Source organism: Hibiscus syriacus, unplaced genomic scaffold (genome assembly GCF_006381635.1).
Source record: "Hibiscus syriacus cultivar Baekdansim isolate YM2019G1 unplaced genomic scaffold, ASM638163v2 tig00110458_pilon, whole genome shotgun sequence".
In the NCBI taxonomy this organism is placed as follows: Eukaryota; Viridiplantae; Streptophyta; class Magnoliopsida; order Malvales; family Malvaceae; genus Hibiscus; species Hibiscus syriacus.
In genome coordinates, this window is record NW_024062745.1 from 2,152,267 (window position 1) to 2,179,475 (window position 27,209).

Sequence of the window (27,209 nt, forward strand, 5' to 3'; positions counted from 1 at the left end):
CTATTTCCGTCCTGATTTATTTTGATTATTGGTTTTCAAAAAGTATTGTTTTGATCATTTGTGTTGTATGTGGCATGTTAATACAAAAATGTTAAATTTACTTTTATTCTTTTATCATCTTTTAACAATAACCCAAAGGCAAGGGGGTTGGGCGAACCAGAGTGAATGTGTGTTGGGGCTGAAGAGAATAGCTTCAACCGGTAATGGGATAGGGATGTTAGAGGCAATGGCTAACAGACGAGTAGAGGGCCAAGGCTCTTCCAAAGGTAGACGTTACAGGTAACTAGGCGTGATAGGCGGGATGGGTGGCCCTAGTGCGACCACGACCTGTTGGTAAAATACAACGAAGTCGGACGAAGACGATGACGACAATAAAGATGTGGATTAAGTTTAGAGATGAAGGAATTTTTTTTTGAGAAAAAATGATTTTAAAATGATTTATGAAAAGGGTGATTCTTTTTTTTTTGTAAGTTTAGGGGTTACTTTTAAAATTAACCTTTTTATATTAACGTGCCAGACTTTTGAATTAACATAAGTTAATAACTGATTGATTAAAATAAGACGTGCCGATAACGTAAATGTCTACATTCCTGTTTTTTTAAAAATTGATAATTAAAATAAGATGGACTAAAAGTAAAATAGACCACACATAGAATTTACCCTTAAATTAAAGGACTATACGTATAAATTAGTGTATTGTTAATATAAAAATAGTGATTCAAGTGAGTCCAAGACTGAGCTGACAAAATTGTGTGGGAGATGAAAAATGTATGATACAAAGCAAAGATACATTGTTTTGCAGACTGAGATTGTGATCGGAAGAAGAATGTCGAATTATTAGGGAGTAGGGACACGTGCGGTGCAAGGCATAAATCAATCCACTCAAAAATCTGTGATTGGATTTGCTTACAAATCACTGTTTTATTTATATTATTAGTATTAGTATTGCTGGACAGACAAACCAGCACGGCCCATGCTGCATGCATGATTCTGGTGTACTCTCACAATCCAACAGCTTCAGTTTTTTTATTATTATAGATGGATTAATTTGAGGGTAAATTATGAGTTCTTCACTCAATTTTCTTATTAATTATATTTTGGTCACAAAAGGTTAAAAGGTTTCAATTTTAATATTCAACTTTCAAATTGCTCATATATTGATCATTACATTCTTAAATCACAAACGATGTGTGATGACACACCATAATGAAATCGTTTTGCATATCTAAAAATGTCGAATTTAGACCAAAACGTTGTCGTTTTACACCCTTGTAAAAGCTTTTTTTTGTTCCTTATAAAATAACTTTTATAAGGACCTAAAACTAGGGGCGGAAATAGAAACTTTGTTTTGAGGTTTCAAATTTAAAAACTAAGTGAAGATTTTCTTTTAAGTGAGAAAATTGAGTTTAAAGTTTTTTTTTGTTAAATAATTTTTTGAAAATGGAGTGAATTTCTTTTTTAAAGGCTGCCAAAATCTTTTTAAAATGAGTGTAATTTTTCTTCTTTTATATATATATATATACACACACACATACAATTTATATGATAAAAAATTAAAACTTTTGTGCTGTCAATTGACACTCTTAAATAAGTACTGGCCTTGCTAATGCCCAAAACAATTCCCAAAATAATGCCATTTTGAAATAATTCAGAATGACGTCATTTTAGCATATATCATACTATTTTTTTATTTAAAGATGGATTGATTAAAATAGGAGTAATTCAAAAGTTGAATGATTAAATTAAAATATGTTAAGACTTTATTGTCCAAAATAGAATTGAGATGAAAGTTGAATTGTGAAATTTGCAATTTACCCTTAAATTAACAGAAGACGTCAAACTTTCTGAAATGGTCAATCACGCGCAGTAGCAGCACCATCGAAGGGCTGTGTCCCGCCTCCCCTTGTGGGCAGAATTATTGCCCACCGTCACCAGCCCCCACTTACCTTTTGCTCTCCTTAATTTTATTGGCCTTTTTTTAGTTAATTAATCCATGCCAATAAAACAATAGAGGAATATAATTGTCACGAGAAATATTATAGAATTTAAGATGATTTGTTGAAGTGCACGAACTAACGTATCTCAGTAATTAAAGTAATCGTTATTTTTAAAGGTCACAAGTTTAAACACACGAGTTTAAACACTAGTGGCTGCAGCAAGGTGAGCGTTCATTGTCAAATAGTTAAGATTATTTAGAACATATATTACTTTGTAATCACTTTGACTTAATAAAAAAGATGATTTTGAAGCGAAAGATAAACTCGTAATTCTAATCAAAATAATTATGATAAAGTTTATTTTTTAAAAATAAATTATCGTTCAAGTAATACGAATTCTAGTGCAAATTCATTTGAAATATGTTCTTTCGAGATAATAATTTAACTTAAATAATTTTTTTTCTTCTAACTAAATATATTCGTCATGAATTTTAAAATTATCTTATTTAAAATGTCAGCAAACCATAACACTTATATTATTTTATCATAATATGTTTCATTTTTTACAGCTGTCGAAATAAAACTATTAAATCTATGAATTACTTTTTAAAGATAATTTTATTATTTTTCTCATTTTATATAATTTTAAATATAATTAAATTTATCTCTTAAAATTATGTAACGATGATTTTAAACTACAAAATTTATTCATTTAGACTACATTTTCTTTATTAATTTCTGGCATGCATTATTCCTCTAAAAAGAGATCTATTTATAGCCTCCAAATTGGCCTCCCTCACTTCACACACCCACGAAGCCTAAAGAAAACACATCCCACTAGGTTTCACCTACTACTTGTCATGCAAATGATCGCTACACCTATCAATCTATCTGTAATTTACTAGCTTAGTTGAAGCTTCCTATAATCATTACATACACAGATTGGTTGTTTTAGAGTCAGTGAGTTACCATGAGGACGATGATAGACCTTGGGAACCAAAGAGGTCATCCTCTCCATATAAACACAATGGACATGGCGATGGCCACTTCCATCGATTGTGGCCGTGAAGTTCGCTTCCGACGATCCATATGGTCCCTTGTCGAATGCATGGTCCCTTGCTTCGGCTTCCCGCCGTCGGTCCAGGTCTCTGGAAGCGACACGGACCAGTTGAGCACCCCGACTTCGCCTTCGACGTCGACCATCACCGGGACCTTCTTCGGGTACAAGAAGGGTCGCGTGAGCTTCTGCCTGCACGAAGACACGCGGGGATCCCCGATCCTGCTGTTGGAGCTGGGGATCCCGACAGCGTACCTGGCGAGGGAGATGCAGCACGGGCTGATGAGGATAGCGTTGGAGTGCGAGAGGAGCAAAGACAGGCCGTCGTCATCGTGCTGGCTCTATGAGGTGCCGGTTTGGTCCATGTACTGTAACGGGAGGAAAGTTGGGTTCGCCGTGAAGAGGCGGATGATTGGCGGAGATGAGGCGGTGCTGAAGATGATGCAGTCGGTGTCGGTGGGGGCGGGGGTTTTGCGGGTGGGGGGGAAGTGTGAGGAGGAGCTGATGTACATGAGAGCTAGTTTCAAGAGGGTGATTGGGTCTCCACACTCGCACTCGTTTCACATGATTAACCCACTCGGTAGCACTGCTCAGGAACTCAGTATATTCCTACTCAGATCATGACACTTAAACATCTTGTAGTATTTTACTCTGTATTTAAGTAGCACATCACTATGAATAAATTATCTTAGTTTTTATTCTCTACCTTGTTTAGGGAAACTAGAGCCCTTCAACGAGTGAGGGATATCAAAAAATTTCATATAAACATTGTACTTTGTCAAAATGTACATAAAGCTTGTCTAACCCTAAAAAAACACCAAGTTTTATGTGACGTGCCCATATCAACAAATATGATCAATTGTATATCAATTATCATTAAGTTTTAGATTATGTATTATTTTCATAATTAATTCCTTTATTCAACTATAATATCGAGTTTTTATTTTGTTTCAATGCACGTGTGACATTGGGATAATTATATTTTATTGTGATTACATGACTAATACGACGTTGTTTTGGTGTGATCATAACGAAGTTATTTTGGTGTTATTATATTGAAGTTTAAAACAACATCGTTTTAGAGGATAATAAAAATATTTATTTTTGTTCTTTCCTTTCTCTTTCCCTTTCTTTTTCTCATTTTTCTCTCTTTGTTAGGGTGTTCATTCTTAGGTTTTAACCGAATTAATCGATTGAACCGAATTACTTCGATTAATTCGATCGGCCATCAAATTAGCTCGGTTGGGGGACGGTTAATATTTTTTTAATATTTTGGTTAACGTTTAATTCGATTTGAAATCAGTTATTTAAATGAATTAATCAAATTAACAGAAATTATTAAATATTTTATATATTAATTACATATTCTAAGCACAAACCCATTAAGAATTAAGACCTAATTATTTTTTAACCACACTAGACTCGTTAAATTATTAATAAATAATTAAATTTTAACCCAAATAAAAAAATATTTCTATTATATTCAAATTAATCTAATTAAAATATTATAAAAAATATGGTTAATCCGGTTAACCGACCGAAATAACTGAACTTTATTCTGTTCGGTTAATATCTTCAAAAAAAATTCAGTTTTATTAACAGTTAAAGAAAAAAATTCGATTAATTCGATTAATGAAAATTCGACTCGATCGGTGGCTGAATTAACTGTTTGAACACTCCTACTCTTCGTTTCCCAAAATCTAATTAGGTTTAGCCGCATCGATATTAGTTCGCCAGTTTTGGTCATCGTTGATGATGGTCGAAATTTCATAAAGATATGCCTTTTGGTTTGTTCTTCTCTAAATCTATGTTTGTATTAGTAATCTTTTACCATCCCACTTTCTTAACCTTTAATTTCATTGTCCCTCTCGTTCTATCACACTTAACGCTTAATAAAAAAAATCAAACGATGAAATTAGAAATGGTCAAACTGCTTTAGAATGAATATGGCATAATGGGATTTCATAAGATTGATGTAATATAAAAATACATGTGAGTAAATGCTTATGCCATCCGAGTTTTGATGCATTAAAATTGTAAAATTAAAGTGATGGATATTTTATTATTTAAAAGAACATTTTATTTATCCTCAGTTGTCAACTATAAAAAAAGGAAGTGTGTTTTATTAAGAAATAAAAACATTTAATTAGAATTGTAACTTTACAATTATTGTCGCAAGACAGATGTAAAAGTTGATCATATTTATAATAATTATTAAGCTGAAAAGAATGTGTGCATGGAGAAAGTGGGAAACACATTACGTGGAGACGAATGCGATGACATATGCGAAGAGACAAAGATGCCCTACGCCACGCCATTGATGTTTTAAGAGAAACAAGGCATTGTTTTTTTTTATTACCCTCCGGTTTCAAGGCTTCAGGTCTTTACTAATATAGATCGACTCTAGTCTCATACCTAATTTTGGTAGGTAAATCTCCTAACGAAGATTTTATACATATACAATGACTCGAACCTGAGATCTTACTTAAACAACATCAAACTGCTAACCACTTGAACCAACCCGTTGGTAAGACTTGAAAGAAAGACTGACAAAATAGATTACTATCCCCAAGAAAATCACTTGAACCATGCATAATTATTAGCCTATCTTATATATGATTTTATATTATGGATGATTTTCTAAAATTTTAAGAAAAAATAAATTTATTACAAGGAAAACAAGTTTTGAAAAGAAAATATATATATATATATATATATATATATATATGATAATTTTAAATTTTAGAGGAATGATTATTTCCGCCCATCTTTCTCGATTTATTCCTGATTATTAGGGATGATCATTTTTTTTGAATCTGACAAATTTTGACTAAATTCCATCAAATAGGAATATAACTTTTTAAAGAAATTAAGATTTGGAACGAATGAGATAGGTTTCGAAAAATGAAGTCAAAGTCGAATTAAGTTCATATTTAATATACAAGTTCTCTAAATATTCTATGACCAACAATCATGACACCAAATGTTCAAGTACAATAAATGTGACTATTAAATTTAAGATATACTATATGTTTATGATCTCAATTATCACTTTAAACTATATGTTTATGATCTCAATTATCACTTTTATTTCATTACGACCATCAAATTATTTTTTATTTCAAAATTATACCTTATGTTACATTTTGATTATCCACTATTAAAAAAATTAATAGAAATGTTGACTTGTTGCCATAAAATGACACGTCATAATTGAAAAAAATAAAGAAAATAACATCAACAATTTTATTAATTTTTTTAACAAATGACCAACATGAAACCAAAACATAACATTAAATATGATTTTAAAAAATAATAATTGTGTATTCAAAACGAAACAAAAGTGATAGTTGAGAGACTAAACATATAGTTTACCCTTAAATTTAATTAGAAACTATAAACCAATAATCATCTAAATGAATAATTTATATAATCCCAACATTTTTTAGGTTATAATTTTTAAAAATTATTTCTGATATATTGAAAGATAATTAAATTTATTATTATCATTCAGAAATCCAAAATAGACTAGTGTATGTACGTGTGTGTGTGAGTGCGTCATAGTGTTGCATGCATACCTTCTCTCCTCCTCAAGGCATGCACACAATAGACGCATTAATGCTTGTGCTAAATGTGCTGTAAGTGTGACCGTGTGCAGTACTACTTGTTCTAGATCCAAAGTGACTTTTATCATAAGCAATGACAATAAACTAACAGAAACAACCAACTAGGTTAGTTCAAGTAGTAAACAGTTTGATATCACTTAAATAAATTTCAAGTTTGGGTCCTTGGGTATGCAGAAAATGAGAGGGAGGGCAACAAAAAGAGAAAAAAAAAAACACTAACAGAAGCAAATCTGGCTTTGTTTAGCTCTCTCATTCTCTGAAGCAATTACATGCATGATGCATGCATGCAACCAAATTAAATATATTTATAGCATGTTCGGATACACACTAATTTTGCATGCGCATTTACCAAGACGAAAATCGACTCGAGATTCTTTACTATTCCTTTGGTATGTGAACTGAACTTGATCTTTAATTTCCAAAAGGTATACTTTTAACTAAATCTGCAATTCCTGTTATAGATGATCTTAACTATTCACTTGAAAGGAAATAACAATTCTCTGATGATCAGCAATGATACTGAGAAGTACTTACCGGTGAATCGGATGGTGGGGTAGAGAATTTGCCTCTAGTTTTATGAGATTCTGTGTAATCCACTTTAAGAATATATTTATTCTTTACCTTTAACATGACACTTAACTGGTGCGTCAGATACGACATTTCTTAATGTGTTCCTGAGGATCTCTATACTGAACTCCATATCGAACAAAGGTCAATCCGTCTTGCATTTCTTAAGGCACGCCCGGAAGAGTAATGCTACAGCAGCAATTAGTCCTACCAAAGCAAGAAGCAACACTGCAACAGTGGACAAAGGAAATCCATAATAAGGAAAAGATATAGACAAAAATATACAAATACAGTTAAAACTTCATATTTAAGCAAAGTAATGCAATCAAAACCATCAAGTAATAACAGAGAAAATTACTTATTTTCCTTATTTGTAAACAAAAAGTACTCGTGATTGTGAAATTAGAAGATGCTATGGAAGTACAGTTTAAATTTATAATAATGTAATTAGTAAGCATATGGTAAACATCTGATCAGACACCTAAGGGTAGTTCTAACTAAGGACTCAATAAGCAATAAAACAAGCCCAGTATGTTCCGGTCTTGGTTCTTCTTTTCTGCACTTTTAAAATGGTAGGCTCATTTTGCATTACAGCACATGTTCTACATGTTCCACAATCCTGTTTCCTCCAAGACATTTTTCTGTGCCATAGTTTTTCTTAATGCTACTAAAATTGATGAAAAAAGGAGGCTGGACAGATTCGATTAGGAAACCAAAAGCTCGAAGAACTGCTTACAAACTAAAACAGAGTAAACCAGAATAGCCAAGCGATATCTAACAATCCATGGCAAGTTCACTTCCAGAGTGCAGTGTTTCTGTTCTTGTCCTGCTTTAATTGTAGAATTCCATGCTTGCAATTCTGATAATGAAATATCTACACCAGTCACAGGAAGTCCGTTTATATCACGGACTTGCATTTTCAAGTTAACTGGAGATGCATCCCAATCAATCTGAATTGCTCCGAAATTTGGTTGGCCTACAGAATCCAAAAACATGGAAACTTCATCTGCATGTACGTACATGTAAAAATTGTAAAAGGAAAAAAAAAGAGATGACGAGTATACCATATGTGCATGACCTATATCTGCAATGTTGGTTCATAACTCTCATGGTACTGGGAGTAAACCATGCCAAAAATCTAACTATGAAATGCAATGGTGATGGGAGCACCTTCTCAACAGCTTGTGTTAAACCACTTGATGTAATGTCATACAAGGGATATCCAGCAGCACATTCATATCGCGTAATCTCTCCAAAATGAACATCTCCACTTATGAAGAAGACTCCATCTCTCTGCCCGGGAAAAATAAACATAAAACGGCATAGTATCATCAGATCAAAACAGGAGGAAAAACAGGATGGGGAGAATAACTAACATATCACTGTTTATATGAAGTAGTTCGGTTGAAATAGAGGTGAATGATAAAAATGTGGCATTATTACCTTACTATCATTTATCAACTTGAAAAGGCGATCCCTCTCCTTTGGAAAACGTCCCCAAGACTCCATATAAAACAAGGGGCCAGTTGTACCAGAAAGGTTTGATATAACCTGGAATAAAGGCATAAAAACTCATGCTGAGTTAGAAACTGAAAAAACAAAGGAAATGTGAAAATTGGAATAATAATCTGTTCTAGACAAACTGATCAGATTTTGAATGCTTTCCAACAAGGAGTCTGTAATTTAAATATAGAACCTCATAGTAGAATAATCAAGTTAACATTTGAAATACCTGAACAGAAGATCCAATAATGGTAAGGGTCAAAGGTGGACCTCTCATCTCTCTCTCTAACCATGACCATTGTGAAGCCCCCAAGACGCTCCCATCACTAGATAGAGGATCTCTGTGGTATCGAGTATCTAATAGGATAATCTTAGAAAGCAAGTTTACCAATATTAGTAGAAGTCTATGTATAGCTGCCTATATTGACATACAGAGAGAAGACGAGTCGGAGAAAAATGTCATAGTCATGCTTTAACTTAGATGCTAGAGAGAATACAATACTTGGAAAGCATGTTATACTCATACCTTGACTTGTTTACCAGAAGGGCCAAATGTATAAGATGCATAAACACCAGCCTGCTTGCGCCTACATTATGACCAATAATCCCATCCCAAAATATTAAGTTAACAAAAGGGAAAATAAACATTGCACTTGCAAATGTAGTGGGGAAGAAGGGGTGACCTGGGGCTGTCTTGGGGTTCATCTAAGAAATCGAGAAGAAGTCTCTGATTAGTAGTTTTGCCAGAAAATTCTTTGCCAGCATCATTGAGTCCATAATCATGATCATCCCAGGTACCAATGACCTCGAGCAATTCACATAACAGATTAGCATAGATTTTATATGGACTGGACATAAGAACAGAAGATATGCAGTGACCAGTGAGTGTTTACTGTTTAGCCTTAATTTAGCCTAGTTTAGCTTACCTTAGCATTAGCCCGGAGACGTGAATAACCGGGAACGTTCTTAGCCATGTTGTATCCGGAGAGCATTTCGGAGTAATGTGAAGGAACGAATCTGGGAGCATTCTTCCAGGGGCCAATCGTCCTTTCCTTTCCGAAAACGCTGAAAGGACGTCTAATGTCTCCATATATGTTGTCACCCAGCCATATGAAAACTTGGGGATCAAACTTGTTGATGGCGTCCCAGATGGGCTGAAACAAAAATTGAAGAATACATCATAACACAACAATTGCTTTGCTCTGCTATATATGATTGAAGGAACGGAACAAATTTCAAACTAATAGACTACTTGCTTGATATGATAGTTGGGATTGAGTGCATTTAGGGTTTCAAAAAATAATAAAAACGAGTATAAAAGGAGGGTGGTGGACCTGAGGAGCACTTTGATTGGCACATGATCCGAAAGCAATACGAGAGATGAGACGATGATCGTCGACGGAAGCGGCGGTTGCTAGCAATGACTGCAGAACTGCTGCAAGCACAGCTGCTACTAACTTGTTCATTTTCCCAAAAAGAAATTTTATACCATAAACGAATAGTTCATCCTTAACAATGGATTCTATATGGAATTTAGATTTTGTTTAGGAGATTGTGTAAAAATCAACGAAGAGATAAAGTCCAGTAAGATATTTGAATAACCGGATCGAATCAGGAAATTAGTAAAAATTGAAAGACGATGGAAAAAGGGTAGAAATATTACTTCTATTAAACTGAAATTATTAATTATGGTGACTAGTTTGTAATTTTGGAAAGTTAAAAGGGTAAATTGGGAAAGTATGAAATAGTTTGTTCATTTTTATGCTAAATTTTTACCCTCCGGTATCCTTTACAATTCCATACATGTCTTCGGAAGTCATCTAATGCAAATTCTACCCAACTTGTCACAGGCTTTTTACAACAGTCCGAGATTCCCTTGGGTTAGCATATGACGTATCATTTGAGCTGAATTTGTTTGATCGACTTAATCTTGGATGTTATGTGATATCTGTGACATCAACTCCAAGCAAGGTGGGAGCTCAATCCAGATATATCTGCGTTCTTTTGTTGTTTTGTGGGTATTATTATTGTCCTTTTGACCTCATCACCAATTTTCGGGATTAACTTCTAGGCAGGGTTTCAAATCGCGGTCGCGGTCGCGATCGTATTTTCGGTCATTTATGGTTTACCGTGATTGTGGTCACCGCGGCCGTTGCATGCGCTATTGCGGGTGTAGCGGGTAACTCGGACGGTGGCAAAACCGCTATTTCGCGGACGAAATCACGTTTTCGAACCGTGATTTAAAACCCTGCTTCTAGGTACATAAAGCTGTTGATGCTTGCAAGAATGTTCTTAGAGGTTTACACGCCAACGGGATTTCGCCATGGGAATTGGAGAGGGTTAGTTCTTATACAATTATTATAACGTGTGTAATTTTATGTTACTATGTAATTTGAAATTGGTTTGAAAGAATGTGGTTCAGGTGGGGAAAAAAGAAACAGAATTTACGTAAGCTAGCTTTCATTTGTTTAAGTTTATAAATGCAATCCTAAAACACGCAGGCAAAGCGGACTCTTTTAATGAGGCACGAAGCGGAAATAAAGTCGAATGTGTATTGGCTTGGACCATTGGCTCACCTGCAAGCTTCTTTTGTTCCTAGAAAGGTGAAATGAAATTAGATAGTTGAGTCTATATATTCTTATTTTCCAATACTTCATACCCTTTTTTTACGTTTGAAACTTACTTTAATGTGAAAGAGATCGTACCAGTATTTTTGAATTCCAAATTTGTTTTTTTTTCCTTTGGAATTCAGGACATATCATGCATCACTTACTTCACTCTATGAGGGTGCTTTTATTTAAGATATCTACCTTGCTTATATGACCAGATGAAAGTGGATGAAGATTCTTTGTACTCGTGTATTGGAATCGCAGGGGCTAATGCCGGTGAAGATACTACGGGTGAGGACCTGCCTCAGATTTATCGTCTTATTTGGCGGTTCATTTTCACTTTATTTTGTTTTCTATAAAATTTGAGTGCAGATTCCTTAGAAGAGGAAGAATCAAGTGAAGGCTTTCAAGGAGTTGTTCCGGCAGGGCGCAGTTTATCTACCATGACAAGGCCAACAACATGAACCTCTTCGATGCCGTCGTGCTGGCGAAAAGGTGGTTTGAAGTATATTTGGGAATTGAGAATAAAAAAAATGGGGACGCCACCCAATTTTGCTGCCTCCTACACGGACACCGAGGGCGCTGCATTGGCCGTGCTAGTGATGTTTTTTTTTTTAATTTCTTTCATGGTGACCTGATAGACGGTGTTGTTCTTTTCCTAATAAAACCATGGAGGCAACATTCCCACAAAGGGTGTATGGTTAGTTAATATATCACATTTTCATTATATGTGTATATATATTCTCTCTCGGCTCAGCTATCACATCATATTATACAGAGACAAATCCACGCCTAACCAAGCATTAACGTACAGATACGATGCTCTCCACGCTCAAATACAATGCATCCATTGGACATGTAAATTGAGCTGTAAATTGCATTTTACAAAAGTATAATATAGATGTAATTACATGCATCACAAGACATATAAGTCATAGTGAAGCAGGAAGCTAGGGTCAAATATAACAGAATTACACTCATAATCAGAGACATCATCACGTCACACACCCAACCCAGAGTGGGCAACAAAAGAAAGAACCATTAACACAAGTTTAACCAAAAGAAAACTGCAGTTTTACTGCACTTGGAAGCAGCTGAACTAGCTTACTTGTTTCTCGTGTTAGTTCTTAGTCATGGAACTCAAAATCTCCTTTATGTTCTCTTAAGCTTCTTCCTCTCCTATAATCGTTCTCCGCATCAGAGCATGACAGGCTCGTTTGATATTTCCGGCTCCTTGACGAACTCTTCTTCAAAAGTACATCCTCTTCATCGGTCAAGGGATGGTCGATAGACATACCTGATCCAGAGACATCAGCCACCTGCCTCCTTTATTTGTGTTCTGTACCATATTAAGAAAGAACGTTATTGATTTCCATGTAACAGGGCACAATAACTAGGATGCACGAGATTCCTATTACAATGCCGAAACAGTCCAGATGCTCAGGAACTTATGGTTTCTTGAGCAAGATTAAATTGTTTGATTCATCACGGCCTCAAATTCTATCACAATGTTATTTCCTTTCCCTCCTTTCATTGTATAAGTTCAGATATGTACCTTAATAAATTTGGGTATGAAGTAGGATAACTAATGCCACAAATTATCACTCAGAATTTTAAAATAAATATATCAATGCCCTAATTATTATTAGAAATTATGTAATAGATGATATCCAAAATCCTTGAAAGGTTAAATATGAAGATGCCAAGGATTTTCAGTAAAATTGCAGTTGCACGGCTTCTTGACAACCAACTGCTAGAGTAATAAATAAAGTTCAGATCAACTAGAGGACATTTTACCTTCATATCCATTGCATGAAACTTGCATATCATTGTGTCCAGTCCAATCGACAACATCAGGTTTTGACTTTCGTTTCATATCACGCAGAGAGTTTTCCTGTAACCTCCCTGCCTTCGGTCCTTTGGCAGCCATTGCAAGTTTGTACTCTCGGCAGGTTTATCTATAGCAAAAGATGTCATTGTAAACGAATCATCTGTGACATCGGTAATCTCCACATATTGAGTAGTAGTGATTATTTCAGCTGCACTGAATCCACAGGAAGCCCTATAAGCTTCAAGTTCTTCTACATCTTGCTTAGGACTTTTACTCTGCTTATTTTGATGTCCACTGCTACTGGTAGGGTAAACATTCGAATCCTTCGAAACACTTAATCTCCCAACAGCATGAGGAAGTGGATTCTGATCCAGATAGAATCGAGCAAATGTATCGGGACAAAAGAAATTAGTATCTTGAGACCCTATGGAGGAACCAGTTGCATCATGCTCAAATAGCCTGCCAGAACCAATCCTGGAACATTTACCATTCTGGGGAGAAATTGAAGGATCCCATTGTGGAGGAAACTCCTGTTCAGGAAATGAGGATGACAAACAGTCGGCTGAAGTCCTAGAGATTAGTGATCTGAGACTACTAGCAGGACTGCCTGGGTAAAGTGAATATGTAGATTGAAGATCATTTGCAGCAATCTAATTATTCTTATTGGCATTTTCTAGATCTACAGAAGAGGTCAAGAACCGCGCAAAAGGGACATCAGGTGAAGAGGGGGTAAGGTGGGCCAACTCGGGAGGAGGAGTGAGAGGAGCAGTGGAAGGCTAGGCTGTGAAGGTTGAGAAAACAGGAGAAACTAGTCGTGTCTCATGGGCATATGGTCCAGTGGCAAACATTGTGGATGACGGCCTTCCAGGTGAGTTAGCTGATAATGACAAGAAGCAACTAGGTGATTGAGCAGTTGAAGGGATGGCAGAATTGGAAAATGACGCTGGGGAAGAAGGAGGTGCTAGAAGCGATGGAGCTAATGAAGTAGCTTGATTGGTCAACCCAGCAACAGCCTGAGAACCATTCGACTGGGCAGTTGATGCATTGCCCTCAGGCATACGAGATGCAGGTACAATCCGTTTTCCACCTTTCTGTGTACCGAAACAGGAAAATGCCCCCCCCCCCTCCAACATCCTCCCATCTCTTCTGCTAACAAGATTAAACATAGAAAGATTATGCAGATACTAGAAAAGAAAATTGAAATTAAACAAGCGAAAACCAGCAATCCCCATAACTTCTAAAAAAGTCGGACAAAACTCAGAAACAGATAAACAAGCACTAGATATATCTCTACATCTACTGCAACATTAAAAGGCAAAGCGTATAACAAATACCCAGATTCTGCATATACAAACAAAAAAGAAAAACAAGAGAGAGGGATCAAATCATTATATAATGAATCGTGTGTTTCTAATTAATAACGCAGAACAGAAAACTCGTGTTCCCTGAAGAAGAACAACTTCAAGTAAAAGTAAAAGAAAAAGAGAACATGCCTAGAAGAATGCAACCTTAAAATCTAACTTAGGCATGGCTACGTGAATTTGCAATGCCGTATTTGCAAATTTGAGCTTCAGTTAGAGTTAGATTTACAATCAGTGTTGAAGATGATGCTGTTCAATGTCGAAATTTTAGGTAAATCACGTTCAAGACTCGAGAGAAGGGATCTATGTATCTTAAACAGTTCACTATCAACAACAAAAACAATTTGGTAAACAGAATTTGATCTCAGGTAGTAAAGTAGCTGGATCTGTAGATGAACGAAGAGTGGAAGAAACCAAGTACATGTGTGTACGATCAAAGACAAAAGGAAACAATTAAAACTCAAATGACTAATGACAATTCAACAAAAACAAAGCACAAAGAAGAAAATCAACCACACCAAGGAATCCAGCATTTCATCAAAGAGTGTACGTAGGTCTCAATCGAATGGGCCCAGCTCAGATATTTTTTCTCCTCCTCCTTTCAATTGATTTTCACTATTTCTTTAAAGGGAAAAAAAGAACACCATATTACAACTAGCAAGCAAATCTGAGCACAATAGAGTAACAAGTAGCAGCAGAAATGAAATCAGATCTGAGACAAAATTTGAGGAAAAAATGAACAGATCTAAACAAGGAACGGGGAAAATAGAACGTACCCGTTCTTGCTGGGGGAATCTGTTCTGCTCGGAACCCATTTTGGGTGGGAAATTTATGTCTTCTTGTTCTCTTTTAGCTCTGAATTAAGATTTTTCTCTTTTTTTTTTTGTTTATATATATTGAGTAGCAGCAGTAGTACTATAAGAAGAAAACATATAGAATGATTAGGAGAAAGTTAAATTAAGAGGAGGAGGTTGATGAACCCAGAAATATCCATCATTCATTTACATTTCTTTTTCTTTCACAAAAATTGGACAAGATGATGGGAGGGGGAAGGCACACAACACTCCCTAACACTGCTCTAGGCCTGGCCTGGCCTGGCCAGCTACTTGCTCACCCTTTTCTTCTCTTCTTTTCCTTTTTATCAGTATTATGAATTTTTTGGGTAAAATAATCAGATGATCTGCCAACTATAACTCGTTTTTTAGTTGCATGCTTCAATTATAGAAAAGTTATAAAATAGTAACTTGAATTAATAGAACATTATGAATTGGTCCTTTACGTTAAAGAAGTAATGAAGATGATGTAATAATTAATTAATAAAATTGACACATGCTTAGATTGGTTATGGCTTCGTAAGAATAATTGTCAGGTAGTCACAGTCTATAAGGGCAGTAGTAGTCGTGGATTCATGAGCAGTGAAAACAAAACAAAGAATAGAAGGAATAACATATCCTGAGATCCAGGTTATCAGAAAGTTAAAAATGAAGCAACTAAAATGTTCTAACTAGATTCATGTAATTGAGTATATTCCGGTGAAAACAAAGGTCGGAAATGGATCGTCATTATAAAATTTTTCTTAGCTTATTGATAGTACGTAATTGTTCAAAGCCGAGTTCTTTAAAAACATAATATTTCCTTTTTATCATTGAAACAACTCAATAGATTATGAATAATTATCTTAAAATAACTTGTGATTTACTAATATTAAATCATGAATTTAATCCCTATACAGCCTCTCTCCTTTCACTTTTTTTTTTTATAAAAAAAAGTTCCATATTTCGAATTTATACGCTTTAACTTTGAGGGGTTTCGTTGCATAATATTGATATATCGACTTCCAAAATGCAGATCAATGGGCAGTAATAAATTAGCTCAGCTGCTCAACGATATTGCAAGCCACAATACGCCAAGTTCTTAATCCCATTTTAATTTACAACTAAGCTACCTAAATAACAAAACACTTGAAAAATCTAATACTTAAACCGAAAGTAAACCATCCAACAGACAAAAGTACAGAGCGCAGCGGCACTAAAACCACCAATTTTGTGCAGATAGCTAAGCAACAATACTGTTAAAATTCCATATGGTCTGAAACTTCAGGAAACATTCATGGCTTCAGCATGATAGTTCTCAAGCTCCTTGTCAAGATCATCTGCCGACTTATCTACAGGCTTCCTTTTTCCACGGCCTCGGCCTCGGCCTCTACCACGAGCACCTCCACCACGGACATTCCTCATAGCCATGCCCCCACGACGACTGCAACAAGATCCCAGCAACTAGTAAATTAACAGCAGATACCAAAATCCAACCACCTATCATTGTTAAGAAATCATCTGGGGAAAGATGGAGTTTAAAAGGCTTTCAATCACTTCAACTCATCCACCACCCCTAATCTGTAAAGAACGCGCGATAAGCCAAAATACAAAGCAGAGGTAATTGTTCCATCTACAATATTCACCACTGCAGCCTCCCTTGCGGCAGGTATATATGGTTACGGTAAACCAACCCAAAAACTATGACAATACTGGCACACCTATTGAAAAATTTCAAGGCTGTAAGATATAATTGCTCTAAGATTTTGTTCTAGTTTTTAAACTGTATGAATTATGAACAACAGGCTCAAGGCAATGAGACACAATACAGGATAATAAGGGCCAAGGGCATTATTTAGACCAAGGGCCCCAAGGAACTGCAGGAGAATTTGCAAATGCCAAGTATCTAACCCCAACCTGGTGAAAATTAACCTCCTAAGGAAGGTGGGTGAATCATTTAGATTAAACCCTAGATTATGGGGGAGTCATCTACAAGAGCAAGTCCCAATTGCATTCTGGAATGATGTTTGGGTTAATAATTCAACTTTAAAAAATCAACTCCCTATGATTTTTGCTTTATCGATTAATAAATGGGGAAAAGTTGCTGATTTTGGTTGCTACGAAAGCATTTGTTGGGTATGGAATATTCAATTAAGGAGGAATTTATGCGATTGGAAATTGGATAAGTGGATTTCTTTAAAGTCACTGCTTGATAATATTGGTTTGGTTGATTCAGTCGATGACTTTCTGGCATGGTCCGGCAAAGGTGTTGGTTTGTTCTCGGCAAAGTCTTGTAGAATGACTCTTTCTGGCAGTTCTGGAGGGAATTTTCAGTGGAATAAGTGGGTTTGGTCTGGATTGGCTCCTCCTAGAGTTGAAACATTTCTCTGGCAGCTATCTCATCAGAAATTAGCTGTTAGAGTGGAGTTGAAGAAAAGAGGGGTTCCCTTGGATGATGTTCTATGTCCTTTATGTCTTAAGGATGAAGAAACAATTGAACATCTTTTTATTTTATGTCCTGTTGCAAGGGAACTGTGGAATAGATTCTTATGGTTATGGGATTTATCTTCAGTTCTGCCCAAAGATCCCTTGTCCCTTCTCTGCTCTTGGTCTTTTATAAAGGTTTCTTCTTCAATCTGGAAATTTATCCCGGGAGTTGTTTTGTGGCCTTTATGGAAGGCTAGGAATTCTGTGGTGTTTGAAAATGGGATTTGTGACAGTTCTTCATTTGCAGTTTTAGGCTGGCCAAATGGTATTTAGCTAAATTTCCTAATGACAATATTCAGGCTGATTTATTAGTTGGGGATCCAGTGCTTGCAGACAGTATTTCTGTTAAATCGTCAAAAAAGGAAAGGGATCTTTGTTGGACACCACCTCCACCTGAATTTTTTAAATTCAATGTGGATGCGGCAGTTAGAGGTGATGGTATGCAGGGTGGAATTGGAGGATTATTGAGAGATTCGAATTCTTCGACCTTAATCACTTTTTCTACTGCTGTGGGACCAGGACCACCTACGTTTGCTGAGTTGAAAGCCATTAAAGAAGGCATAGACTTATTTCTTTCCTCCGAATGGGTGTTGAAGGGTAGGCTTATTGTAGAGAGAGATTGTAAAATAGCTGTGGACTGGATTTTGAGGCCTGTTACTGCCCCTTCGTTTTTCAGTTCTTCGGTTGGGGATATTGGGCCTTACTTTCTGCTAGGGATATTATGATTACATTGATTCCTAGGACTTGTAATTGTGAGGCTGACAAGTTAGCTAAGGAGGGAATAGGTTGAATGTCTTTAGCTCTAGTGGGGTTCTGGTCGGTTTTTTAACTTTGGGTGTTTATTATGTAAGCTGTAATCTTATGTAATTATGGTTTATTAATCTATTGAGGTACTCTTTTCCTCCTTCCGCTAGTTGCCTCTTCTCAAGAGGCAACTATGAGGGAGGTTTCTAATGAGACCTCCTGTTCCTATCAAAAAAAGGAAAGAACTCATGCTTTCCTTCCCCTCCTTTTTATTCCCAGTTTTAATAAAAGCAATGTAACACTCAAATGAAAAGTTTCACATACAAGCTTATACAAACATCTTACAAGAAAGAAAGAATTAGCAAGTTATTTATCATATTTTAGATTATTTTAAATTTAATTCCAATTATAATATACATATATATGTTAAGCAATGTAAATCTATATTATACAGGTGTCCGAATTAACTGTAACTTACTTAGGACCACGCTTAATTCCAGCAGAGCTTCTCGATTGACCTGCTCCAGGCCTGCACAATTACTTATCAGTGAAGCTCTTGTAAAGTGGTAAAGAAAAGTACAAAAGAAAAAATTAATCTGCAAGGAATAGGCAGAGAGACAGGAGAAAAAAGGAAGTTAACTACCAGCAACTTCAAAACTTATATAGAAATATGTTCGCAGCCCAAGCTACATAAACATATATATTTTGATTGATCATTTCCCTTTCTTAACTCTCTCTATCACACTCTCTCTCTCTCTCTCTCTCTCTCTCCCTATAGTCCTACAATCATTCCTCATACGCATCATCTCACTGTTTTGAGGTGGCCGAGTGTTTTTTTAGGAGTTTTTCAGGTCTAATATTTTCACATCCAACAAGCAGAAACAGAAGTCCCTTGCATTTACTTTCTTCGTTTGGTGTTTGTGTTGTCTTGTGTCAATAATCCAAAACTGTATGCCTAATACAGTGTTCAACGCATATTTCATATCTGTATCCTCTCATATTGAATTGATACTGGTATGCTACCTTAAATGATGAATCCATGTAAGAAAGCTTAAAAACTAAAACTGAATGGATGCTTAAAAACATATATTCTAGATGGGGGTTCAGGCTTTATTTCAACAATGAACATAGCTTAAAAAGAGTTACTAACATTTGATAAGACATGAATATGCATCCCAGGAAATGAATTCAAAACAGGAACTGAAAAGTGAAAAACTTATTGGTAAAATAAAACATAGAAAGAAATAAGCAAGAGTATTGAATCACATAAGCCATAATAGTCAAATAAGACAGAAAGAACATAGAATCACGTACGCCATAACGACGGTCCTCTTCTGCCTTCCCTTTGTTCCAGTTACATTAACGTGAGCTGAAACAGGGACTTTTGCATTGGCACCAACAATTTCAATTATCATGGGTTTTCCATCCAACAGGACATTGTTGTACCTCTTAAGAGCAGCAAATGCGTCACTCCTCCTAAGATAAACAACTTCAGCTGAACCCTGAAAGCATAAATCAAACACCATCCCAAGTAACAAACATTCGACACTGGAATAAGAACAACCATGTAAAATATACGATAGATATGAATGGGGAAAATATCTAGGAGAATGTAAATTAGAATATGAAGGCGACTAGTCAGAAAGCATATTTCATCACCAAACAAGGAAAGAAACCAATCTCAAGCTTTTAGCACATCTCTACAGTCTACACATCCAAACATGCACAAGGAGCAAAAAAGGAAGGATATGGTCGGTCACCTCAACCAAATACCAATCAGAAGAGGCATAATAAGAATTAAAAGTTAAAAGTAAACTTGAAAAATCCAAGAGTTAGCATGTCTGCAAAAAGAAGTTGCTAACAGCTCTTCTTTAATACAAAATAACACAATTATTTTTTTTTTATAGGAATTGAAGGCCTCGTTAAAAACCTCCTTCATGATTAAAGGAGCTTATAGAGAAGCTCCTTAATCAGCGGAAGGAGGAAAAGAGTGCCTTAGGATTTTATTAACCATAGAAAGAACACGATACAACCAGGGAGCCACCCCCAATATAAACAAAACACCAAAAACAGCCACAAACAATCCTACCAGAACCAGCCTAATCCAACAAACCAACAACAACAGCCTAAAAAACAGACTGGCCAAACTAAAAACCTAAACGTGGCCCGATAGACTCCCAATCAAACAAAACAACCATACTAAAAGCCAAGGGTGACAGCTGACTAAAACCATATAAGTCAACTTCTAACTCAAAAGCCACGGAGCTATCACATGATAAGAATACAAAATAACACAATTATTGACCAATTTATATGCACAATTCATGCAATGGAATTGCCAAAGTTCTCACAAGTCACAACAAGTAGTTGCTACAAGCATCAACTTGCGAGCTAAGCCAATTCTTTATTCATTGAAGTGCACAATTCATACAGTAGAACTATCCTTGGGTTTTTTTAAATAACACTGCTTTAAGAAAACTGTTATGTCCTTTCAAAATTTCAACATGCCAAAACCGGTTGAGTCAGATTCAATTAGCATAAAAGATGAAACTTCCAGAGAATACCAGAGGCCATTAGCATAAAGGATGAAACTTACACTTGAACGACCATTTTTATCATAATGTACAGAGTATCTTTTCAGCTCTCCGATCTCAGAGAAAAGTTCCTGTCATGTGGATAAAGTTACAGGATGTTTCTCAAGCTGTCAAACAACACTAATAAAATAGACCATAGCCTTAAAGTTTTCATAAATGTACCACTTTACCTTAATATCTTCATTTGTGACCCCAGGATCCAAGTTGGAAACATATAGCTTGGTGCCAACTTCTACTCCAGATACCCCTGCAGCTCTAAGGCTGTCTTCAAATAAATCATGTTGCCAGGGCAAGCTCCTTGTTTTGTGGGAAGACTAATGAAAGCAAACATAATGTGTCAGCTTATTACTTGAAAGCAAGATCACTGTCATCAGTATGAATAATGATCAGCTATATTCCCACCGAATCTTAAAACAAAAGTAGAAGAGGTAGAATTCAGTTCAGTAAAATGCTAAAGCAATCTAGCGATACATCAGTAGGTTCAGAGTTGAGGATTAGAACCACTACATTTCAATCACTGCTACACTATGACTATGGGCGAGTATACCAGTTCTACAGCTATCAGCTATGAGAAAGAAGTTGAAATCTTGCACAGAAAGAAAATTCAAAGAATATAAGGAGCATCCACAAATTCATCATAAATACCATCTAAGCAGCCAGGCATCAAACACTAACTAAAATACAAGCATATTATATGGTTAACAAAATGGGAGATGCCCAAAACCCTAAAAAGCCTTCAACTTATCAGAATTCCATCTAAAAAACCTAACGAAGCAGCAATGTACAAAAAAAAGTTAGGATTGACAGCAATCACAGCACCAAAACTTCGGAAAATATCAATGAAGTCCCAGATAAGGAACCCTAATATAATGTGATCCCAAATAATGTCCAATAAGCATAGGTTTGAACTTGCCTTAGTAATGGAATGCTGGGATGGGCGGGCATTAAGACCTAGGGGGCCTCGACGAGTAGACAGAGGCATTCTTCCAGCAGAAGGTCTTCCAGTGCGCGGCGGCCTAAGGCGGGCTCTGCCTCTCCCGATATTATTTCGATTTACCATATCATCCAGAAAGCTAGGCATGAAACAAAGCTAAAACAAAAACAAAATCATTAAGAAAAAAAAAGTAAAATAGACATTTATTGCTGAATTGAAGACGAGGAAGAGAAAATTACCCGAGAAAGATGAGCACAGAAAGAAGGGTAAGGTAATTAATTACACTGATACACTGATATTTTGAGAAACTTTCGAGAATCACAATCTATTCATTCAGATTTTAAGGCTTTCGTATTGGTATTTTATTCGAGGTAAATTAAAAACAAATAGGGTTAATTATTTGTTTGACCACTTAACTATTGTCTCTTTTGATTTTGATCAATCGAACCATTTAATTATTTAATTGTATACATTAAATCACTAATCGTTAATATTTATCAAAGATGCTGAAGTGACAGCTAAAAATTGATATAATTAGAAAATGTCCATCTCTATTCAAAGGTCTTATTCTATCGAACTATTTAATTATTTGATCTTCATTACTTACATATTCTATCGATTTAATCCTATTTTTAATTTAATTAGAAAATGTACATCCCTATTAAAAGGCCTTATTCTTGGCCTACCAAAGCTTGTCTTTTTTTAAATAAGTTAAAATGATTATAAGATAATATTTGTTTATAATTTTTTTAAACTATTGACAACGTACATGCACTCTGCAAACGTAATTATTCGAATCCAAAATCTTTAAGAGAACAATATTCCATGTTCCAATTTTTCCATGAGACCACTTGATTAAGAAAATACCTATTTTTAATCAACATTCCTATTTTGAATTTTCTTTTTGAGTTTTCCTATTTTTAATTTAATTTAATTAAAAAATGGCCTACCAAAGCTCGGGTTCTTTTTTAAATAAGCCGGAGACATTATGAGACAATATTTATTTAGAATTTTCTTACCCCTACTGACAACGTACATATACTCTACAGACATAATTGTTCGAATCCAAAATCTTCAGAGGCATAATAACATTCCATATTCCATTTTTACCATGAGACCACTTGATTGGTTCAAAGCTTGTATTCTCTTTTCTAATAAAAAGAGGATTGGAGATTCCCTTTGATATTGAAAATGGAAGCCAAGTAACAGGCTCGTTAATATGAACATTGTTAGTAGTAGGCAGCTGCTTCAACTGTAGACCAGTATAGTGTTTTCCACCATTATCCTGAAGTGTAGTATTCGCTAAGGTAACGCAGGCACACTAGTTTTAGCATCTTATTAGTATATATATACAGTTGTGGATATAGAATTTTTTTTCAGGGTGTATATATATATATATATATATTAATAACAAAAATTCTTTGTATAAGGCGGACACAAATAAAATTTCTAGTAGATACATTCAATAAAATAAACAATTAATATAAATAAATTCGAATTCTAAAGTAGATACGTGTCTGTCTTAAATTCTACCTACATCCGCCACTGTATATATATAAGTAATTATAGCAAATAAGAGACCCAAATGAGACTGCGTGAGAATCCCTTTGTATGTATGGTGCTGGGGTGGGTGTTATATCAAATACTATTAATTAAACAGTTTAATGAATTTGAAGTTGTTGAGTTGAAAGAATTTTTTTAATTATCAATATTTAATTTTTAATCACTTAATTAGATTAAACATTATAAAGACGACCAGAAATAATAATTTAATCTGAAATTTATTATAGGATAATAATTTTTATACAAATTTGTACTATGTGTAAGTGTAACCTTATGCATAATGAGACTCCACTAAATGCTGGAAGGCTTATTTGCAATGACACTACATTTCATGGGTGAACTACTCCTTTTTGTAAGTAACATATGTATTAATTATTTGTTTCCCGTGTTATTGATAGGGGCGGATGCACTAAATTCTGGTACGGGCAAAGTGCATTCTCATTATTTTAGAAAAATGATTAAATTTAACTTAATGTGTCAAGGAAAAAATAAAAAAAATAAAAAAATTTGCACACTCATTATTTTGAAGAAAAGAAAATTAAATTTTTGGACTCTCATTCTTAAATTTTTGATCCGCCACTAGTTATTGGTTATAACATGCATAAAAATGTTGGGTCGGGTCAGCTCCAGTCCTCAAAATGATTGGCATTACTTCAGCGACATTGGGTATTGAAATTTTAATAGGTCTAGTGTGATTAAAAAATAGTTGAATCTTAATTCTTAAATGATTTGAACTTACACTATATTTTTTACTCCATATATATAATATTAAATATTTAACAATTTCAGTTGATTTGGTTAATTATTGATTTCAAATTGAATTAATCGTTAATCGAATATTGAAAAAAAATTCATACGTTAACCGAATTAATATCAAATTAATTGTTTGAGAAACCAAACTAAATTTCGATTCCATTAATTTAGTTAAAACCAAACAATGAACACCTTTATAAACTATATGTTTAATACATCAATTATTACTTTTGTTCAGTTTTAGTCATTCAACTGTTTTTTTTCAAAATAATACCTAACATTTAGTTTTGGTTTCATTTTTGTCACTAATCATTAAAAAATTACATGTCGCCATAAGATAATGTTACGTCATCATTGAAAAAACAAAAAAAATATCAAGTCAACAGTTTTGCGAATTTTGTAACGATGAGTGGCCAAAATGAAACTAAAACGTAATATTAGACATGATTTTGAAATAAAAAATAGTTATGTGACCAAAACAAAATAAGAAAATGATAATTTAGGTACTAAACTAGTAGTTTACCCTTTATTTGTTTACGTAATGAACGAAAGAAAAGAAAAGCTAATGATAAACACACCCTTCTCGTTGGTGTTCACAAACAGATTGGTTGCGTGCATGGTTTTCAAGAAGAAAAATCATAGCAGATCAGTTCATTTTGAAGACGGTTTCGGTCGAAAAGAAGACTTCGCTCACATCAATATCGTTGCTTCTTTTGTTCAATTTTTGAATCAAATCAAGTTTATTTTAAAGAAGTATTGTTTTTATAGAAAAATAGCCACATATATTTTAGCAAGGTCGGCTATTAGGGGATGCACCATAAGCAACCGCTCAGGGTCCATGCATTTTTTTATAAGACCCTAATTTTTCTTTATTGATTTGAAACATAATCAATTTGAGATTGTTTACTTGGGACTTTATCCTATACAGAGTGCAGGTTAAAATCTATATGTTTGGTTTTAGCATAGACAACATTTGTGACGTTGATTGTATTTGTTTTGTCATACCATATCTTATATATTTTAATAAATCGTTTGACAACTATCCTATAAAATTATCCTATAAAATCGTTGTCTAGTACCTGTAACCTTATTTGCAATAGCAGTACTAGGCGTCAGTCCCAAAGTAGATAATATGCCAAGCCAGCCTAGATTAGATGATAATAAATATTCATGCCAGTCGCCGAAAATGGGTCCAGCCATTGATAGTGACATTCTTGGTGGAAGGCTAGAGAGGCAACTAACATAGTGGTATCAGTCTTCGTGCCAGCAACAGCCTTTGGCCATAAATAGTGTTTACACATTCTAAACCTTCGTCCCATTTATAAACTGAATCTTTGAAGGAAACATTAAACTACAACGATCAAGAAAGCTAGTATAGTAAGAGAAAGACATATGGATAGTACCGTTTTACCCGAGCATTCTTTCCCCCTTCCAGTTACAGGCGAGTTGCCTTTTGAATCACAAATTCAAAGAGATACCCGACAAAAGACATCCTTACATGCCCTCTAAAAATAGATATTTAATATCTAGATAAATAAGAAATATAACTATTTTATAATTAGAATATTATATAATATTAATATTAATAATATATTATGTTAATGATTAAATTTATTTTAAAAATTAAAAGAAAATATAATTATTATATTCTTAACTATTATATTCTATCAATATTAGATTGAATATTGTTAGAGTGTTATTAGTTTGTTATGGTTTGTTATTAGCTTGTTATTAGTTGTTATTGGTTACTTGGGCTATATAAGCCACACTTATATTAGATTGTATGCAGAGTTCTTTTTTCAATGATCAATAAAATCTTCATTTTGTCATCTCTCTATCTTTAAGTTTTCCCTCCTTTATTTGTTATCTCAGACCACTAGCTTTCATCACTCTTTGCCTTAATGACAGAATTCTCATATGGTATCATTCGCTGATGATCCTGCGGCCATCTTTATTCCGCTTATGAGTCTATCACTATTCATTTGTCTTTCGTTTTCTTTATCGAAAATACTTTGTTACCACTGGATTCTTGGTAATTTACCAGTTGCAACAGATTAATCAATCTCCTACCTTGGTTTAGACGACACCCATTTTTTTTTCATTTTCTAGGGTTTGCTTTTGTTCAGTTACGTGTTCCCTTATCTCGTATTTTCAGTCTTTTTTTAAAAGATAAAGAAAGGGAAGACAAAAATCAAGAGAGGGTTTAGGTTCAGGGATTGTAATGAGAGATCAATTGAATTCAGATCTGTTAGACCCGAGAAGTGAGATGGACTCTGATTGTGAGCGTGGTGCCTCAGGCTCCTGCAGTGATTTCGCTTACGCTTTCAACGATAGTAATTTCTCCGACCAGCTTCTGAAGATCGAGATTATGAGTGGGCCATCTGACTGCACTCTCGATGTTGAGGGTTGCACCAGCATCGCTGATTGGGCTCGCCACCTCAAGAGGCGCCGAGAGGATATCAAGAAGGAAAATGCTTTGGATCTTATTTTATGTGCCGAGGAGCAGGTTTTAAATGACAATCAACCTGATATGGATGATGCTTTGGGCTGTGAAAAGCAATATGAGGAGACAGTGGCAATGGTTGAAGAGACGCAATCCTTGTTGAGAGTAGGATTCACTGGCCTGCCCAATCACCAGCACTCCTATTGTTTAAGCAACATTTGGCTCGTGCAATTTCTAGCACCATTGAGTGGTTCTATTGGTGCATCTACTGTTTTGCTAGTTATGAATTTTTTCGTTCGGTTCTCCAATTATACAGCAGCTTTAAGGTGTTCATAGAGTATCACTTGTTACTTCTTCTTCAAAGTTTGACATGGAACTTTGAGGCTTA

General features: G+C 35.0%; 3 protein-coding genes and 1 pseudogene across 5 annotated transcripts; 1 reads left to right on the top strand and 3 right to left on the bottom strand.

Annotated features, from left to right (window-relative positions):
• The first annotated feature begins 2,726 nt into the window (after window positions 1-2,726).
• On the top strand, window positions 2,727-3,753 carry LOC120126397 (protein MIZU-KUSSEI 1-like). The gene has a single exon (XM_039144606.1). The coding sequence runs from the start codon at window positions 2,908-2,910 to the stop codon at window positions 3,616-3,618; it is 711 nt and encodes a 236-aa protein (XP_039000537.1). The 5' UTR covers window positions 2,727-2,907; the 3' UTR covers window positions 3,619-3,753.
• Window positions 3,754-7,074: 3,321 nt separating this feature from the next.
• On the bottom strand, window positions 7,075-10,291 carry LOC120126547. 2 transcript variants are annotated; one of them, XM_039144702.1, is made up of 9 exons: window positions 10,025-10,291; window positions 9,617-9,844; window positions 9,374-9,495; window positions 9,217-9,277; window positions 8,925-9,060; window positions 8,631-8,743; window positions 8,252-8,480; window positions 7,924-8,163; window positions 7,075-7,415 (listed from the first exon to the last, which is right to left on the bottom strand). In XM_039144702.1, the coding sequence occupies exons 1-9, from the start codon at window positions 10,154-10,156 to the stop codon at window positions 7,333-7,335; spliced, it is 1,344 nt and encodes a 447-aa protein (XP_039000633.1). In that variant the 5' UTR covers window positions 10,157-10,291; the 3' UTR covers window positions 7,075-7,332. The 2 variants fall into 2 exon arrangements, with proteins under 2 accessions (XP_039000633.1, XP_039000632.1); XM_039144701.1 differs by having other exon boundaries at window positions 7,076-7,415; window positions 8,631-8,738; window positions 8,920-9,060.
• A 1,903-nt stretch (window positions 10,292-12,194) lies between these two features.
• Window positions 12,195-15,532, bottom strand: LOC120126546 (annotated as a pseudogene).
• Window positions 15,533-16,452: 920 nt separating this feature from the next.
• LOC120126548 (THO complex subunit 4D-like) lies at window positions 16,453-22,385 on the bottom strand. Of its 2 annotated transcripts, XM_039144704.1 has the most exons (7): window positions 22,302-22,385; window positions 22,042-22,218; window positions 21,299-21,442; window positions 21,131-21,199; window positions 19,849-20,036; window positions 19,013-19,063; window positions 16,453-16,747 (listed from the first exon to the last, which is right to left on the bottom strand). In XM_039144704.1, exons 2-7 carry the CDS (start codon window positions 22,207-22,209, stop codon window positions 16,588-16,590), a joined length of 780 nt encoding a protein of 259 aa, XP_039000635.1. In that variant the 5' UTR covers window positions 22,210-22,218; window positions 22,302-22,385; the 3' UTR covers window positions 16,453-16,587. The 2 variants fall into 2 exon arrangements, with proteins under 2 accessions (XP_039000635.1, XP_039000634.1); XM_039144703.1 differs by having other exon boundaries at window positions 22,042-22,323.
• Window positions 22,386-27,209: the final 4,824 nt, after the last annotated feature.